Source organism: Erithacus rubecula (genome assembly GCF_903797595.1).
Source record: "Erithacus rubecula genome assembly, chromosome: 12".
NCBI classification, from domain to species: Eukaryota; Metazoa; Chordata; class Aves; order Passeriformes; family Muscicapidae; genus Erithacus; species Erithacus rubecula.
In genome coordinates this window covers 3032853-3050584 of record NC_136664.1, presented here as the reverse complement: position 1 = coordinate 3050584, position 17732 = coordinate 3032853, and the positions used below count along the sequence as shown (strand labels likewise).

The window sequence follows — 17732 nt, the reverse complement described above, 5'->3', positions numbered from 1 at the left end:
CCTAAGGCATGGTGACCTTTTAAGATGGCTTAGTCAGATGCTTTCAGCAGTGATGAAAGGCAGGAATCTTTCCTCTTGCAGCCTCGGAGACAGCTGGATAAAGCAAAACTGTTCTCAGTGCAGATTGCTGGAAGGAAAATAGTTTGTTTTCATGTGTAAGGTATGCATCCTTCCTCTCAGCTGCCGGGTGGTGGCTTTCCCTGTCAGGATGGGAGAGTGGGGGTTAGCAAAATCATCTCCAGACCTCTGCCAGGACATGCCAGCCCTGGAGTTTGATGCCACTTTAAAAGGAAGCTGCCAGTGCTGCAGAAAGTCTGAGCTGGGGAGGAAAAGGAGTGAGTAACCTGATCACTGCAATTCAGGTGTCTGTCTTTGGGTTTGCAGGCTCGTCAGGCTGAGCGAGCAGACTGCTTGTGGGATCATTATTACATCTGGACCTACAAGCTGTGCTATGATGTGTGCTTGCCATGCATATATTTTACACACACACTGCCCACTCCACTCTGAAAGGCCATTAGAAATTTGCAGGAGTGAAAAAGGAGAGGCCATGTGCTAAGCCACTTGGAATCACACACACCCAAAAAACGTTCAACCTCTGCTTGTGAAGGAAGCTGAGCACAGGCTTGTTGCCCCTCTGGCTTCAATCATCTTCCTAGATACTGCTTTGACTATTGGCATAAAGAATCCTTGCAAGTGTAGCTGGGAAAGTCTGAAATATCTTTTTTGGTTTTTCCCCCCCAGTATTTATTGCTCTGAAATAATTCCAGCCTCCTGACCACATTCCCGTCTGAGAGCAAGAGGCAAATATCTGCTCTAATTTAGATGGGATGGCTTTGTAATCTGATGCCTGCAGAAAGGAGAGAAGCAGCAAAAAGCTGTGCAGAGATGGAGCTCCTTCCCAATTACCTGTGAAGTGTCTTTTGTCAGAGTTCATTTATTTTATCCGCAGGCATCAAAGGGAGATGGCAACGCGTCCGCTGCATTAATTCCCATTTAATAGCCTATTGCTCAGGACTCTCTGCAGTAAATCAGGAGATTTGGAACATCTCCACCTCCGGGGCTGCAGGGAATAAAGCTGGGTAGAAAGGCTGAGGAGCTCGGAGTGCAGAACATCTTGGGAGAGTTTCTGTGGCTTTTGTGCTGGATGGGAGAGCAGCTGTGGCCGGTCACCGCCGAGCCCACGGAGTGGGAAACCACAAAAAACTGTCTGGCATGGCAAGGAGCCTGAGCAGAGGGCTGGGGATGTGTGGTGGGTCTGATCCCATCGCTTTCAAGGGAAGGGAAAAGGTTTTGTTCCCTGTGTCAGAGCTGTGTCTGAATTTTCTCGGTCCAAAGCTGAGCTGGAGAGCTTGGGCAGCTCTGGGATGCTGCTGGAACCTGAGAGTGCTTCGAGATCAGCTGCTCTGGGAGGGCTGTGAGCTCAGTGAGATGAGCTCATCTTGCCTCTCTGAGATAGTGGAGACACACCAGGTTCCAGGAGACACTGCATTTTCCTGCTGTCTTATCCAGGGATGGACAATCCTTCCCATCCCAGCTATAGCAGCCTGAGGCTGTGTCCAGATATGCTCAGAGTGAACCCCTGATGGTTTTTAAATGTGTTTGAGAGCCTGGATGCCCTGCAGCCCTCCAGGGTCTGACAGGCCTTTGAGACATTTGAGATGGGAAGTTGCTTTTCTTCTGGAGAAGACAGGATTTGGAAAGAGCAGCTGGTTGTGATGGTAAATGTCCAAAGAGGAGAGTCTCGTGCTGGCACGTGGATGGGCTGGATACACATTACAAGACCTCTCTTCTCTTTGGGTTTATTTGTAGGAATGTGCAGTAATATTTTAATCCCAGTGAATTATCCTCTAAGGGCTGTGCTGAATAGAGCAGCTGTCAGTAATTCCACAATGAATTCAGGGCACTGAATTCAAGTCTGGCCTTTAGAACAAATACTCTCCTGGGCAGCAGAGCTGCTTTCCTGTTTGCCTTTGTGTGGTGTTGGAGCTCTCCTTTGGCTCCCAGCTGTGTGATATTCCATGAGGAGTGATCTCACCCCAGCATCCTGCCCTCACTGGGAACAGAAATGGGATTTGTCACTTCTAACATGATGCCTGCTTCAGTGAGAGTGGAAAAAGCTTGAAAACCCTGGGGCTTTGCCACCTCTGATGTACCTGACTGGACCCACTGGTGGACTCTCATTTATCCAGGAAGGAGACTGAGAGACCCAGACTCACACTCCTTAATTAATTAGTTAATTAATCAAAATCTCCAGTGGTGGTGGAGGTAGTGGAGCTCTCCACTGCTGGAGTACCCCTTGAATGGAAAGCCTGGAGATATCCCAACAGCAAGGGCAATGGATGAAAAATCATGCTGAAATACATCAAAGCACTGAGTGTGTGTCAGAACTCTTGCAGGACTCAGAAATATGTGTCATGTTGAAGATCATGGCATCTCCAACCTCAAATTTTCATTTTAAATTCTTTAAAACATATTAGAAAAACAGCAGCCAAGAAAATCTTGTGGTTTAGGGTGGATGGTCTGGATGTGTTTTTGAGGTCTTCCCACGTGGGTTTGTGTTTTCTGGTGACCTGAGTGAAGCATGGCATCAGCTGGGGAAAATCACAGACCCTCTAGTGCCCTGGCCTTCCATGGCAGGGGAACGTGCTGAGAAATGTGATTTTGGCACAGAAATTGGGTGGCTTCACCAGGACAGCCCAGACATGTATGCATGGGGGGGGGGGGGTGATCTGTACCTTAGTCTTTCTCCACTAATTACTGTTGCTTTAATCTCTTGATCTAGCGAGTCTGAGATGAAAAACTGACCTGTTCTTTTCTCTCCCCACCCCCTGAGAGCTGGGATGAGGAGCTGGAGAGGACAGCACACGCCTGGGCTCAGCAGTGCATCTGGGACCACGGGCCCAGCGACCTCATCAGGTCCATTGGGCAGAACCTGGCTGTTCACTGGGGCAGGTGAGACCTGGGGGGTTTGTGGCTCCTCCTTTGGGGACAGCTGGGAAATTTGCTCTGATGCTTGGTAGCAGTGGGGAGATGGGAGAAAAGCTGGGGAGAAAAGCACAAAATCATTAATTGTGATGGCATGACTGGGATGGTTATGGTGGTGATGCTTGCAGCCACCTTCCACTGAGACTTCCCAGGAAACCAGCACTGATTTGGGCTCCTCCATCCCTCTGGATTTTGGGGTAACACACTCAAAGTCATTCCTATTCCTCAAGGTACAGGAATCTGAAGCCTTGCTCCTACATCTGCTGTTTTGGGGGGATTCTGGCATCATGCAGCTGAAGGCTGAAGTTTCTCAGGAGCAATGCCTGCATTCAGCTCAGAATTTGTGTCTGGATTCAGTTCAGAGTTTAATTCTCTCTTGCTGTGTTTTCCATAAATATTTATCTGGCTCCCGAATTTTCTTTACTGAAAACACTTTGCAGGGTTTTTCTCAATTTCTGGGGCAAGTTGTTAGACTGGAGTCATTAACCCAGTTAGGAAAGCTGACATGAAGGCTTTCCAAGGGATTTTCCTCTCCATCTCAAACTGAAATTTGTTTATTTTTAAGCCCCTGTTTTTAAACTTGTTATAGGTTAAACCTGCAAACATTTTGCATCATCTCAGGAGTCCTGAGTGTTTTCCCCCAGTTCCTGGGTGGAAGTCCAGTTATCTGTGTTGTAAATCAGGTAGAACTTGGTGAAAAATAAAGGAAATTTGCTGGTGTGAAATCAGAGTGATGGAAAAATGGGGCCCATTTTAATGTTTGGAAAGAAGAGTGGTTAATTCATTGGAAACAAAATCAAAGGATCGTGCTGTTCTTGGCTGCCCTACAAGTGCCATGGGCTCCTGATGCAGCAAGATCCAATCTTGGTCCCTGAGAGGAAAAGAAAAATCAGATTCATCTCAGCTTTTTCATAACCTGATTGCCTCCATTTCCTCTCCTGTAAAATAGGATTTGGAAAGTATTTGCTTCATGACATCATGAGATGGATGTTTTTAAAATGCTCCTAATGAATGGTTTTTAATGAGAAGTTGGCTGAAAGGTTAAGCTCCAGAATGATGTCATTTGGATTTCTGGCAGCTTGCTTGGTGTGAGCTGTTGAGAGCAATCAGCAAGAAGTGGGTTTGGTGCAGTTTGCACATCACTGTTTGCTCACTGTGTGTGCAGTGAGTAAAATGTGTGTGAGTTCCTACAGGTGGTTTTGACACTGGTTTTGCTCCCCAAACAGCATCAGCACACTGTGGAGTCACAGAGGGTAAAGGGGGTTTGGTGCAGGGGAGAATTGATGCCAAAAAAAATTCAGGATAGGAGGGCACTGCCCCAACCACTCCACACCAGTTCCTGGAGGGATGGGATGAGGAAAAGCCCACTCCCTTTCAGAGCTCTTACAGTACTGGCTGTGAGTTAACTTCCAGATTGAACAAATTGCCCTGTGGTAAAATAGGTACATGATGGATTTTGGTTTGAGATGTTTGGCAAAGCCTAATTTCTGTTTATTTTCAAAACACAGCTTTCTGCCAAACTAGAAGTTATTTTGTAGTTGAGTGGAGAAGTGGGAGGGCATTTCAGGTGAGCAGCACTTGAGGATCATGTCAAACCTATAAATAATCCAGAGTCAGGTCAGGCTGTGAATCTGAGGGGAAAAAGTCATAGAAACACACAACAGTTTGGGCTGGAAGGGACCTCAAAGATTTTCCAGTTCCAGCTACCCTGACATGGCAGGGACACCTTCCACTGTCCCAGGCTGCTCCAAGCCCTATCCAGCCTGGCCTGGGACATTCCAGGGATCCAGGGGCAGCCACAGCTTCTCTGGGCACCTGTGCCAGGGAACAATTCCTTCCCAAAATCCCATCTGACCCTTCATCTTTAACATTTTATTCATTTTATATTTGAGAACTACCAGAACATCCTGACTCCAGCTGCCTTTCCCCCCCAGGTATCGATCTCCAGCGTTCCACGTCCAGGCCTGGTATGATGAAGTGAAGGATTACACATTCCCATATCCTCATGAGTGCAACCCATGGTGCCCAGACAGGTGCACAGGTGCCATGTGCACACATTACACCCAGGTAAAAGACTCCAGGGGCTCTGTACCTGCACTCCCCATATCTCCCCATCTCTATATTGGGGAAATTTACTTATTTTCAACAACCACATTTCCCTCACAGATAGTCTGGGCCACGACCAACAGGATTGGCTGTGCTGTGAATGTCTGCAAGCAGATGAATGTTTGGGGAGAGATCTGGGAGAATGCTGTCTACCTGGTCTGCAACTACTCCCCCAAGTAAGGCAGAGCAGCTGGGCTCCCTCCAGCTCTCCCAAAACTGGCAGCTTGCTTAACTAGCTCGGGGTCTGGGGAAGAGATTTCAGGCAGTCTAGACTGGTGGTTGTGGCTTTAAATTTTTTTTCTTTAGACAGCAGCAAAGGGCTGGTTCAAAACTACTGAGAGCTGCCTGGAAAACTGAATGGGAGGCTGGGGCCAGGCTGGAGCTTTGATGTTGCTGCCATGGGAAAGGAAAGGAGGAGCAGGAGATGGCCAGGATGGAGCTGCTGAGCCAGGCTCTGTGCTGTCAGAGGGTGGGAAGGGATGGGGTGGTGGTTAATGCCAAAAAAACCCTGAAATAACTGCAGCAGTCAAGATTTCGCTAGCTCGATGGTTTGATTAAATTTCAAAATGAAAATCGTATTTCTTGCCTACTACATCCAGGAGAAGTTTACTACCTGGCAATGGCAGTTAATATTTTCTGGTTTAATGGCTAATAGGAGAAACATTCCCACTCCAAGCCCTTGGCAATTTAAAACTTCAAAACAAAATGAAAGAGGGAAATGGCTCTGTGCAAACGGCGTGGCTTGGGGAGCATCTGACTTCAGGGGATCATAGTGCAGAATAATGCAAAGGAAAAAGAAGAGTGGGGCAGCAGCTGCCATGAGGCAGAGCTCTCTGGGTGGGCTCTCTAAGCCCCTCTCCCCACGTCAGATGAGCACATTTGGTGTTTTTGGTGGGATTTAACAACCTGCTCCTCCTGAGGGATAACAGCATCTCCCACAGAGTCCCACAGCAGGCTGGGCCACTCACACGTCATCCATTCAGAGCTGCTGGGTGGAAAAATGCTCTATTTCTGCACTTTCTGCTTAATCTTTTCTCTCTGGCATGGGTGCACATTGTCCTCATGTAGCCTCATAGGTGGAGACAGCTGAAAGAGCATAACCCAGGAGTTTACAGCCACAGTTTAACTCTGCCTCCTTCAGCCTCCTCATCCCCTAAAACTTGCAGGACAGAATGCCAAAATGGGCTGTTGTTTCTGGGGACTTTCTTCAGCAGAATGCACTAATCCATTGATTTATTTCTGTTTACATAAGACTCTGGTGTTTCTATTGAAATGTAACATAAAAGCAACATGACACACAATTTAAGCAAACCCCTAAAAACCATCATTTTGGAGATGAAACGAGCAGGAACATCTTTCCTAGGAGGCTGGCTATTTAGTCTATATGTAGATGCTGTAGGGCAGGGTGCTGTTGCTGTTTCTGGAGGCTTGGAGGGGTGTCTGTGTGCTCATTTCTCCTGTGCTCCCAGGGGTAACTGGATCGGGGAAGCTCCGTACAAGACCGGCCGCCCCTGCTCCGAGTGCCCACCCAGCTACGGGGGGAGCTGCCACAACAACCTCTGCCACAAAGGTACCTGCTGGGGCCTGGAGCACCCCTGGGCTGGGGGCAAGGCTGGAGGCAGCCTCTGGAGCCTTCTAATTAGAGCCAGCCACAGCTCCATGCCCATTTTAATTAGCCATCCTCAATGTCGCAGCGTTGGGAAATGTGGGGAATTATCAGCTGCTGAAAGCAAGAATCCCTGAGCTGCTGATAAATGAGGAGCTGGGAGAGTTGGGATGGGGAGAAGCAGCTCTGAGCTGCCATGGGTTTGGGACAGGAGCTGCTGGAGCAGGAGTGATCCCATCCTGGTGTGGCTTTTTTGGGGAAGGGAATTTTGTCTCTCCAGTGCTTGGCACAGGCAATGTGGATGGGCAGAGCTTGGCTGCCTGTCCTGCTCCTTCAGGGGCCACAGATGGAGCCTTTGCCTCCCTCCCCACCTTGATTTTCAGGGATGCAAAATGAATGTAGTGATTCATGTCCCTTGGAGGAGAGGAGGGGGATCCTGAATGGTTTTTCCTGATCTGTGGAGTGTTTTTGGAAGAAAAGTCAATAGAGTGAAAGATATTATTTAGGGTGAGCCCTCCAGTGCAGCAGTGCCCTCCTGGCATCCAGGATCTCCTGGGGTCACTTCTCTCCTCCCAAGTGTTTTGCTCCCCAGAGAACTGGGCTGGCTCTTCAAAAACAGGGAGATTCCCTGGAGGCTTGCCCAAAGCAGAGTTTTTTTTTGCTACCACCATGCATTTCTGATTTTTTATCTTGTGGGGTTTGAAGGACCCCAGGGTGCAGGTGGGCTGCAGCAGAAGGAAGGGGATGCCCCAGCAGAATGTGAGAACTTCAGCAAATTTGTGTTTTCCTCCAGAGGGAAGAGCTGAGTGGGAAACAGAGGGAGGAATATCAACACTTTTTTTTATTTTTTCACTAATTAGTAGGGATCCCTTGAAATCTTTATTTTGAGGTTCTGTAAATGCTGTTTTACATGCAGAGGAGCAGGAGAGGATTCAGGAGAGGAATCAGAAGATTCAGTGCTGTACTCAGTGGGTATTTTTATTCTCCCAGCTGTTTAAAAGCAGATCCTTGTCCAACTAAATCATCCCCACAGAACATGAACTGACTTGCCCACCAGGGTGAGCACCCTGTAACCATTTTGAATCCCCTCTCCTGCCCAGCTCACCGTTATGAAGATCCCATCATTGCTGAGACTGACGAGACCAACGAGGTGGAGATTCCTCAGGTGGCAGAGCAGAAACCAGTGCAGTTCCACCTTCCAGAGAACAAACCCAGCAGAACCACCAAGCCCAAGAAAACCAGCCCAGAATCCTACATGAGTAAGACACAGCTTTTCTCTTCTTTAGCTCCTGTGAGTTTTGAAGCACCTCTGTGTGGAAAGTGATGAGGAGGGTCAGGGATAAAGGAGCTGGGAGGATTTGAGTGGAGGGAGGTCCATGTCCTCCTTATCTCCATTAAATATCAATCTACCCAAAGTCCCCTTAATCAGTGACTGATTTAGCAACTATTGGTTTTATTTCTCCTTTAAAAAGCTCTGCATTCAGCACTTGCCCTTCTTCACAACTTTTCTGGGGTTTATAGCTTGTTTCCTCTTTATTTCTTGCTTGGGAATATTTCTGAATTTATTTGTGGAGCTGCTGGTACTTCCTGAGTTGTTTCCCAACTGCTGTTAATTAAAAGACACTTATTGAGAAAACAAGGTGGGACAAGCCAGTGGGTCCTTTTCAAGTTTATCTGCCAGCATCTGCAGAGTCTGTAATTAAAAAGAAAATGAGAGCTCTGACTGCAGACCTCGGGCTGTAAATCAAAGCTTTCAGCTGTCAGCTGCATCTTCCTTGCTAATATTCCAGAGACACCTGTCTCAGGTGAAGGGCTAAAGAGGCACCAACTGCTCCAGGCTGGATAAAATCAGATTTTTATCTTGCTGCACCAAAGACCTCCAGGAAAGCTGTGTGGAGGTTGCTCATTTCTGTAGCCCAGGAGCAGACTGAGCAATTTCCTTTTTAAAAAATGTGTTTATTAGATCCCTTTTTTTTTTTTTCTCCCCAGCACAAGTCATTACCTGTGAAACCAAGATGAGAGACAAGTGCAGAGGCTCAACGTGCAACAGGTAGGGTTTTGTTGATACTTCTTGGAGTGCTGAGGGGAAAAAAATATAAATATTTGCTTTTTTTTGCTAAATATTTTTAATAAATATTTGATAAATATTTTCATTTTATTAGTAAATATGACTCAGCTCTTGCAAACATAGGATAGTTTGCATTATGTATTTTTTGTGACTCTCTAGGTAGATCTCTTTAGGAAAATCCCCAAAACCCAACCAAAAAAAATCCCCTAAATTTCTCTCAATTCAAGCCTTCAGCCAAGCCTGGCAATAAGGTAATTGGGTTGATTTTATTCAGCCATGATGACCCCCAGTTTCAGGTGTCCAAAATAATTTAATAAATTTGGGCAGAGTCATTTTTCGAGCCATTTTCATGCATTCCACTGCTGTCCAAGCCAGACCAATAATTCATGACTTGTCCCTTCCCAGCCAGTCAAGAACTTCTGGTTAAAGTTTCTTTCTAAGAGAACAGGACAGTTTATCACTTGGAGAAAAACCAAATCCACAGAACCTAAATATTGGTCGGGCTCTTAAGGAGGGTGGAGCAACTGTTTTAAAAAAGCAGCTATTTTGCAATCCTGTTTTTTAAAACAGGAGAGCTACGTGAAATGAATGGAATGAAATGGAATGAAATGGAATTAAATGAAATAGAGCCAAAGTCTGTTTTTCTTGAATTGTTTTTCACCACCCTCAGAGATGTATATCTTTACTAGGTATTTGTGCCCAGCTGGCTGCTTGTACAGTAAGGGAAAGATCTTTGGAACATTTTATTACGAAAGTGTAAGTACCTTTTAATAGCTCCTGGATGTAATTTGTGGGAGGCAGTGGTAATGACAGAAATGGGAAATGCCAGCCATTCTGGTGTAATTTGGCTTTTCATATTCTCTGGCTGTGCTGCTGTAAAGTGGTGCTAATAAGGATTATCTGTATTTTCCTCATTTTGGTGTTGAAAAAAAAAAAAAAAAAAAAAGACAGACTCTGGGAAGGCAAAGTGGTTCCAGATGTGATTTTATCAGGAATTGTCCTTAATGTGGACACCCGTGGAAAGTGAGGGGTGAGGATCAATAGGCAGCTCCTACAAAGATCTCATTGTTCATGTGGGCAGCTGTCATCTTTATAGAAAAAAAGACTTTATATAAAAAACACAGTTAAATTTTGTAACTAATTAATACTTTGGGCTGATTTTCTTGATCTTAAATTAGTAAGATAATTTATAAATAAAGCATGGCACCGTTTTCCCATCAAAACTACTTTTGGGGTGAAGGAAGTTGGAAGAGAAAAGGATTTTTTTGGGTAAAATCACATTTTCTTTTCCTTTTCTGAGTGGTGGTGCGTGACTGAATCACCCCTGATGTGTTTTTGCCCTGCACTTCTGTGATTGCAGACATCCAACCCCTTCAAGTGGCGTCAGCAGAAATATTTTGGGTTTGAATATTTTGTTGAGAACTGGAAATATTTCAGACTGGTTGCTCACTTCCAACGCTGCTTTTCCTCTAAATTGTATTTAAATGTATGGTTTTGTTATTTAAAAAAAAAAAAATAGAACTTGCCATTCAACCAGTGCTTAAAATAATAATGAAAGAATCAGGCTGTGTTGGGAGAGGAAGATTTAACAACCAGATTCCAAAGGAGTGTACTCAGCTTATTTTCCACTTGGTGCTTTGGTGGTGGTTTCATTTCTTCTCCGTTTTCCACGTAGCAGTTGGGCAGCAGTTGCTCTGTGAATGAGATTTGTTTGATTTTTTTTCACACCCCATTTGTTTATCTCTTGTCAGTCCTCCAGCATTTGTCGTGCTGCAATCCATTATGGAATCCTGGACAACAAAGGAGGGTTGGTGGATATCACGAGGAAAGGGAGAACACCTGCTTTTGTCAAGTCCACCAGAAATGGTGTGGAGTCATTCAGGTACTGCCTGCAATAAAAAATATTAATATTTTCCTTATTCGGTCATCTTTGATGCTCTCATGTAGGCACAGTGATCCAAGTAATTCTACTCTTCTTGTTTTTTTAATGATTTCTTTGTTTGCTTGTTTTACAGGAAAAGTAAACCTTCCAATGCATTCATGGTTTCCAAAGTCACAAGTAAGTTTTAAAAGTTGAAAGGAGAAAATATTGTTGCTGGAGTTTTAGGGGGTACTTAGAAACATCATTCTCTCAGGGCTGTTTTTCATTTTCAGTGGTTGTGTCAAATGGTTCTGTGCCACAGCCAAGCCCTGGGGTGATCTGGAACCTTAGTGACTGCCCACCCTCCATGGGCAATTCCTTCTCCCACCTCATTTTCTTGGGGGTATCTAAAGGGAAGGTAGAGAAATAGGTGATAATGGGCCAATTCCAGCAGCACATCCTGCTGATGGATCATGGTGGGGTCCAGATTTCAGCTGGTGATAAAGGGATGGAAGCTGAGCCATCCATCTTTAAAAACTTCAGTCAAGTGTCAGCACATACAAAAACTGAAAAAAAAAAAAAAAAGTGGCTAATGTCCTAGTCCAGTAATGTAATGAAAAACACAATACATGTGAAATTAGTTTTTTATGGTGAGTCATCACATTTCTGATAGGTATATAAATAAACACTGCTCCACTTTTTAAACAATTCCCACTTTCTGAATATCTTTGAAAAATTCCTCCAACACAACCACCCTCTTGATTAAATCCACCTGAGCCCCTTTCAGGGAGAACTGTAGGTGTCAGGATATTTGGGCTCCACATCTGGAACTGTAGCAAACCCACGTGTTGTTCAGCTCTTCTGAAAGCTGTGACCTTTTTAAGGCCACGTTGTGGGGTGGTTGTAGGATTCCTGCTGGAGATCTGGGTATCCCCAGCCTGGGATCCTGCTGCTGGAGCTCTCAGCTGGGCAAGGGTCTCACCAAACACACTGTGTGGCTCTGGCTTGTGTTTTCTGCAGCAGCCTGAGCTTTTGGGTCTAATAATTTGCCTTTCCACATTTATCTTGGCAGCACAGACTCTGGATTGTTACACCACGGTAGCTGAACTGTGCCACTTCAAAAAGCCAGCCAGCCACTGCCCAAGGTAACACAGATCTGTTGGGTTTAAACTCTGTCCTAAGGAGGGGAGCTTAACAGAGGGCTCTGAATTTGAGGGCCCTGGTGGGAGAAGAGCTGGTCATACTGGTTGAACTGGAGAAGGGGGTTGGGAATGGTGTTTCCTCCTGCCACCATGCTTTTCTTGGCATCACTGTAGAAAATTCACTTTATGTCTTTGGATGGCTTCTGTAATGCACCAGCCAGGCTGCACAACCCTGTCCCAGCACACTCCCATGTGTGAGTGTGCAACTGCACACTCCTTGTGTTTTTGCTTCTGCATTTGCTGGGTTTTGTATGTGCTTTGCCTTTCCACCTTAAAACATGGAAAAGGTTAGTTCTGGAAACCGTGCAGGAGTAAGAGACGGAACAGAGGGGCACAAACACATGCAGAGATTTATGTGCACAGAATTGAGCAAAAATACAGGTACTCCCCCTTGAAAGGGTCATAAAAGAGCAATCCCTCTTCTAGTGCTCCCTATTTGCAGCTCTGCAGCACCAACCCAATGTCATCTGAGGGGAGCGAATAATCAAATTCACTGTTGCCACCTGCAGACCAGATGCAGGCACTCGAAATCTCCCAGGAATGCAGCTCGCCTTCCTGTCCAGCCCTGCTGAGTAGAATTAATCTGAATCCATTGTTTTCTAGGATTTATTGCCCAGCCCACTGCAAGGACGAGCCCTCATACTGGGCGCCGGTGTTTGGCACCAACGTTTACGCAGATGTGAGTAAAAAATCCTTTAATTTTGTGACAGTCCTGTCCCAGGGCTGGGTCACTCTGGGCTTCAGGGGTGTCCTGGTTTGAAGGACAGGTGTCTGCCAATAAAGGCAGGAGCTTCTCTTTGAAATGGGGAATGTAAAACCCCTCCCTCCAAATTATTATAATTTGGAAATTAAGGGGTTTTCAGGCAAAGATGTGAGACGGAGGAATAACAGTTCTTTACTAGGAAAATTAAAATAGAAATACAGTATTGCAAAGAACAATCCCAAAACACTGCCAGAGTCAGAATCCAAGCTGGCACAGTCAGTCAGTCAGGGTGGTGGCACAGTCCCATTCCATGGTGCTGCATCCTCCTGCAGGGGCAGATGTGGTTCAGCTGGAGCAGTGCTCCTGGAGAAGGTGCAGTTTCCTCTGAAGGTTCAGGGATGATGTGGAAAGGTCTGGCTTTCCTCTGGAATCCAGTGGAAAGGTATTTCAGTGTCCAAAATCTCAGTTTTTATCTGGGTAGGAAAGGCTTGGCTCCTCCCCTGGGTGGAGCATCTCCCAGTGGGATGATGTAATTTTATCAGGCCATGAACAGGAGATATCTCCTGGAGGGAGGATGGGCTGTGGAAAAGAAAGATGGTCTTAAAGATGGCCCATTAGCAGGTAATATGTGCCATGGAGATAAGGAATCACTGCCCCAGCTGGCTTCAGCAGATGGTGATAAAATACACATTTCTGGCCACATCCTGTATTGCAACACACGACATTCTCTCCTGTGGTTATTCCACATGGGGATGGGTAAATGGGAGTGAAAGATGGGGTAAACAGGCTTGGGGAGCCATTCTGCTCTCCAGCTAGAATTTATTCTGAAGGATTTGTGTTTGTGCCACTGCACAACTCCTTGAGTTGTGGCCACTGGGTTTGGTGAGCCCTTCTACTCTCCAGCACTGACTCCTTCCTAGAGATGTGGTCATGTCCCTTAACCTCCCCTTTGGGCTCTGGCTGTGAAATCATGGTGGTACATTTTTACCTTTGTAAAGCATTTTTGGGTTTATGGCTGAGCACCAAAGGCCTTTTGTTCCATCCTATCACACTGTATTTACAGGAAAAGACCTCCCTCCCCTCTCCTCCTCTTTCTGGGAGATGAGCAGTTTCTGAGCAGCCAGGATAGAGCTCAGAGCAGTGGAAAGAAAGTGTGTGAGCTGGTTTTATGGGTTTGTTTTTCTGAGCTCTGCTCATGGGGATGAGCAGAGACTTGATGCTAAAACTGGGCAGTGTCATTTTCTTGAAATCTCTTAATATTAGGCCTCTGAAGACTGGGTCTCAATGTTTTTCCATTCGCGGGTGTCTGGTTATTTTGGGTTTTTTCCTCATTTTCTTTTTTCCATTGGGGATGGTGCTCAGGAATTCCAGCTCTCTGGCTGCCCTGCAGCCTGTAGGATCATGGCTTTTGAGAGCCTGGGGGAAGCAGTCAGCAGCCTGTGGACCCCCAATTTTGGGTCACTCTGGAGCTTTGCAGACTGCTGAGAAAATCCATCTTGCAGGAATCATCCAGTAATTTGCAGAAGCAATTTTGAGAGCAATTTAATAAAAAACACCCACACTATTTTTAATTTTGCTCAAGACCAATTTTTTTTTAAGGTAGAGCTGCACAAACAGGTTATCCTGGACTAGCTCACAGGCAAATCCATGGAGCAGCTGCCTCCTGCAGTACCTGCCTCCTGCATGCTCCCACCTGCAGGAAATGGGAAATAGTTTTCTCTTTTTTTCCAGAGCACAAACCTCCCTCAGATCACCCCTGAACAGGGCCTGTGATTACAAAGGAATTAGGTGAGGAGCAGCATCCCAGGCTGGCATTGTGCTGACGCAAAAGGATTAGTGTCCTTTAATGAACCCATTTCCTACTCTCCCCCCCCCGGGGTATTGTTTCATAAACGGGGGAATGGATGGTGGCTTGGGAGCAAAACAAAAAGCAATAATAGTAAAAAAAGGATTTGGCCACTTCCTTGAGAGTTTGGTTAATTTTTTTTTTTTTTTTTTTTTTTTTACTATTGTGCTAACAGGGTGATGTGGAGGTGTCAGGAAATGGATGAGGTTGGTGGCAAAGCAGGTGAAACCAGCTGGGACAAAGAGTTAGAGGTGACTCTGAATTGGTGCTGGAAAGGGAGAGATGGGAATGCTCAGAATGGGAAGTCCAGGAGAGAAATAACCACACTACACAAGGAGAATTTGGGGAAAGGCTGGATGGACCTGTGCAGGATGCTGGGAATTTACACAAGCTCACTGCTGAGGAATAGTTAAAGCAGGCAAAGAGCTGGATGAGACAAGTGCTGGTCTCCTGGGAGGGCTTTGGGAACCCAACTTCATGTCTAGTGTGGCACCTGCATGGCCCTGGGAGCACTTGGGCTCCAAGTGAGGCTTCTTAAATAAGCTACCTAAAAGAAAATGAAACATTTAACCCTACTTCCAGTCTGCACTTTGCATTTAAAAGCAGTTCATGGAATTTTTAGTGGGGAAAATAAGTAAGGCTGTGGAACAAGGAAACTTGAATTTTGGAGTAAATGAAAAAAATGCAAGAAATATGAGATGGTAAAAGTGGAGAGGCTGGTTCTGGGATCATCACAGACTTCAGAGCTCATCCAGTTCCACCCCCTGCCATGGGCAGGGACACTTTCCATAGACTGGGCTGCTCCAAGCCCTGTCCAACCTGCAGCTGTGGGAGCAGCCAGGGGTCTTTATGAAGGTTGTAAAAGAGCTTTTGACTTCCAGGACACTGTCATTTTGTCACTCTGCCAGGCTCCTGCTGTGGCATAATCCTGGAGGGGAAACCCATCCCCATCCCTGCCCAGGAGCACCATGGAGCCAGGAAAGAGAACAAACTCCCCACTTTTGAGATAAGGATTTACCCACAGCTGTACAGTGATTGCTAGGAGGATGGATGGATGGATAGATGGATGGATAGATGGATGGATGGATGGATGGATGGACACACAGGCAAGAATTTGTCACCAGAGCAAACCCAGTTGGGAGTCAGCTCTCAGGAGACATGAACTTAATTAAACCAATCCCACTAGTGAGGAAATTCTGGGTGATTAAGCTCTTAGCCAGAGGATATTGTTAATGACCCACTACAAAGTGTGTTGCCATTTTATGGTGTGTGCCCTGGGGCTCATTTCATCAGGAATTGGTCTCAGAGCATCCCAAGGGGTTTCATCATGGAAAACTGTTGTGTTGTCCACACTGCTGTACTCCTGAACCTGGGAGGGAAGGCCTTGTTCTTGTTATAACTCATCTTCCAAAAGCTCTGCAATCAATTCATCAGAGCACAGCCTGGCCTGGGACATGAGAGGGCTGTAATCCAACAGAGTGATAACAGGAGGTTTGGGCTAAATCTGTTGGTCAAAGCTTTGAGTGAGTGGTAGAACAGCAAGTCCTGGAACAAAAAAATAACAGGAATGCTTTGAAAAGAACATTGTTCAGGATGTCTCCCAAATTGATCCAGGACAGCTTAATTTTATGAGCCAGTTTTAGATTTATAGATTTCCCACCACATATTAGGGCAAATTCACTGCATATCTTCCAAACACAGCATTCCCTTGCTCCCTTGACCATATATAGAAGCAAAACACCAAACTGGCACTCAAAAGTCCTAGAGCTGCCAAGAGATAGGCCATCCAAAGTAATAAATATATAGGGGACAAGGCAGAGCTGCCCTATATGGCTGTGGGAGCCTGGGCCCTATTGCACATATGCAATGGGAACAGCACTGGTTTTGTGGTGCTTGGATTTTTAGCAATCAGGGCATTTCTGGGGTTGGGGTTTTCACCTGCTGCAGTTTGCTGTGCAGGGTTGGTTTTTCCTTTCTGCCCTTCCAGCTTGCTGTATGTAAACCCTGCAGAGAGCTGATGGCCAAGTTTACACTATCCCTCAGCCTTCCCTGCTTTTGCTCCTTTTTCCTGGATGCTTTGGGGGCTGAGTCATCAGTGGTTTGTGTCCCTCCAGCTCTTCTGACTGTCTGGGATGTGCAATACAGAAACTCCAGTCTTTCCAGAAGTGTAATCTCCCTCCACATTTGCTGTTTTATGGGGTAATGTCCATCCAAAAATGACACCAGTCCATGGGGGCAGCCCTTCTGTCTTTCCTAGAAAGAAGGATGTGAACTGGCCCAGATAATTAGTGGCCATTTACCTTCATTCAAACAACTATGTGGATAACCTTTGCTGGGGTCAGAGCACAGAGTTTCACCTCAGAGGTTTCTCTGCTGCAGTCCCAAGTGGCATTGGCTGGAAAATTGTCCTCAATTCAGTCTTGGTCCTGAGAAAGATGAAGAAGTGTGGATTTAGATGGGATATTGGGAAGGAATTGTTCCCTGGGTGCCCAGAAAAGCTGTGGCTACCCCTGGATCCCTGGCAGTGTCCAAGGCCAGGTTGGGCAGGGCTTGGAGCAGCCTGGGACAGTGGAAGGTGTCCCTGCCATGGCAGAAGTGGCACTGGATGAGCTTTTTTCCACCCAAACCATTCAATGATTCTATGATGATCTTACCTGAGAATGATGGAAAATCTGCTTGTCCTCTGTGGTGATGGTGGATCTTCTTTCACCCAGGGATTATGAAATACCTGCGAGATCTAGTCCCTTATTTGTCCAAAAAAAAAGAAAAAATTGTTTCATAACTTTTTTTTCTACTCCCTGTATTTCTCGGTGTTCATGGAATTGATAAATCTTTGTATATAAAATACAGACAGTGCATAATCAAAACAATTTGGCATTTTTCAGAGCTCCAGTATCTGCAAAGCTGCAGTGCATGCAGGGGTCATTTCAGATGAAAGGGGAGGCTTTGTGGACGTGATGCCTGTAGAGAAGAAGAAAATCTACGTTGGCTCCCTAAAGAACGGTGTCCAGTCAGACAGGTGGGATTTCTTCCCTTTGTTCTCCCCTCTTCTTTTCCACAGCAGGTTCAGCTGCCTGTGAGAGTCAGCAGGAATCAGCTTGGCTTGGGAAGATGTGACTTTGCAGTGTCACAGTGAATTGTGGCACCCAAACAACTGGAGCATGCTGTCCTGCTCAGCTTGGTCAGGCTGCTGAGAGAGGTGGGGGAGGTTGTTCAGCCCTGTTAGATGTTGTTTCAGCACAAGTCCATGGTAATACACTTTGCTGTGTGTTTAACACATCAGGAGATGAGCACAGGTATTTCCAGTTTCAGCCCAGGTCATGATTTGGGTTTCATAATTTGGATTTTCATTCTG

At 45.9% G+C, this 17732-nt stretch overlaps 2 protein-coding genes across 2 annotated transcripts in view; one reads left to right on the top strand and one right to left on the bottom strand.

The window, feature by feature from the left end:
• Nucleotides 1–17732, bottom strand: part of COTL1 (coactosin like F-actin binding protein 1) — a 346092-nt gene that overhangs the window by 101725 nt on the left and 226635 nt on the right. The gene's annotated exons all lie outside the window — the stretch shown is intronic.
• CRISPLD2 (cysteine rich secretory protein LCCL domain containing 2) overlaps nt 1–17732 on the top strand; it is a 30272-nt gene that overhangs the window by 7689 nt on the left and 4851 nt on the right. Inside the window, exons 4-15 of the mRNA XM_079315870.1 lie at nt 2834–2952; nt 4920–5052; nt 5152–5267; nt 6561–6661; nt 7798–7956; nt 8687–8747; nt 9455–9521; nt 10517–10647; nt 10781–10824; nt 11699–11771; nt 12432–12507; nt 17263–17396. Of these exons, the coding sequence (XP_079171996.1) occupies nt 2834–2952; nt 4920–5052; nt 5152–5267; nt 6561–6661; nt 7798–7956; nt 8687–8747; nt 9455–9521; nt 10517–10647; nt 10781–10824; nt 11699–11771; nt 12432–12507; nt 17263–17396 (1214 nt within the window). The remainder of the gene's footprint in view (nt 1–2833; nt 2953–4919; nt 5053–5151; nt 5268–6560; nt 6662–7797; nt 7957–8686; nt 8748–9454; nt 9522–10516; nt 10648–10780; nt 10825–11698; nt 11772–12431; nt 12508–17262; nt 17397–17732) is intronic.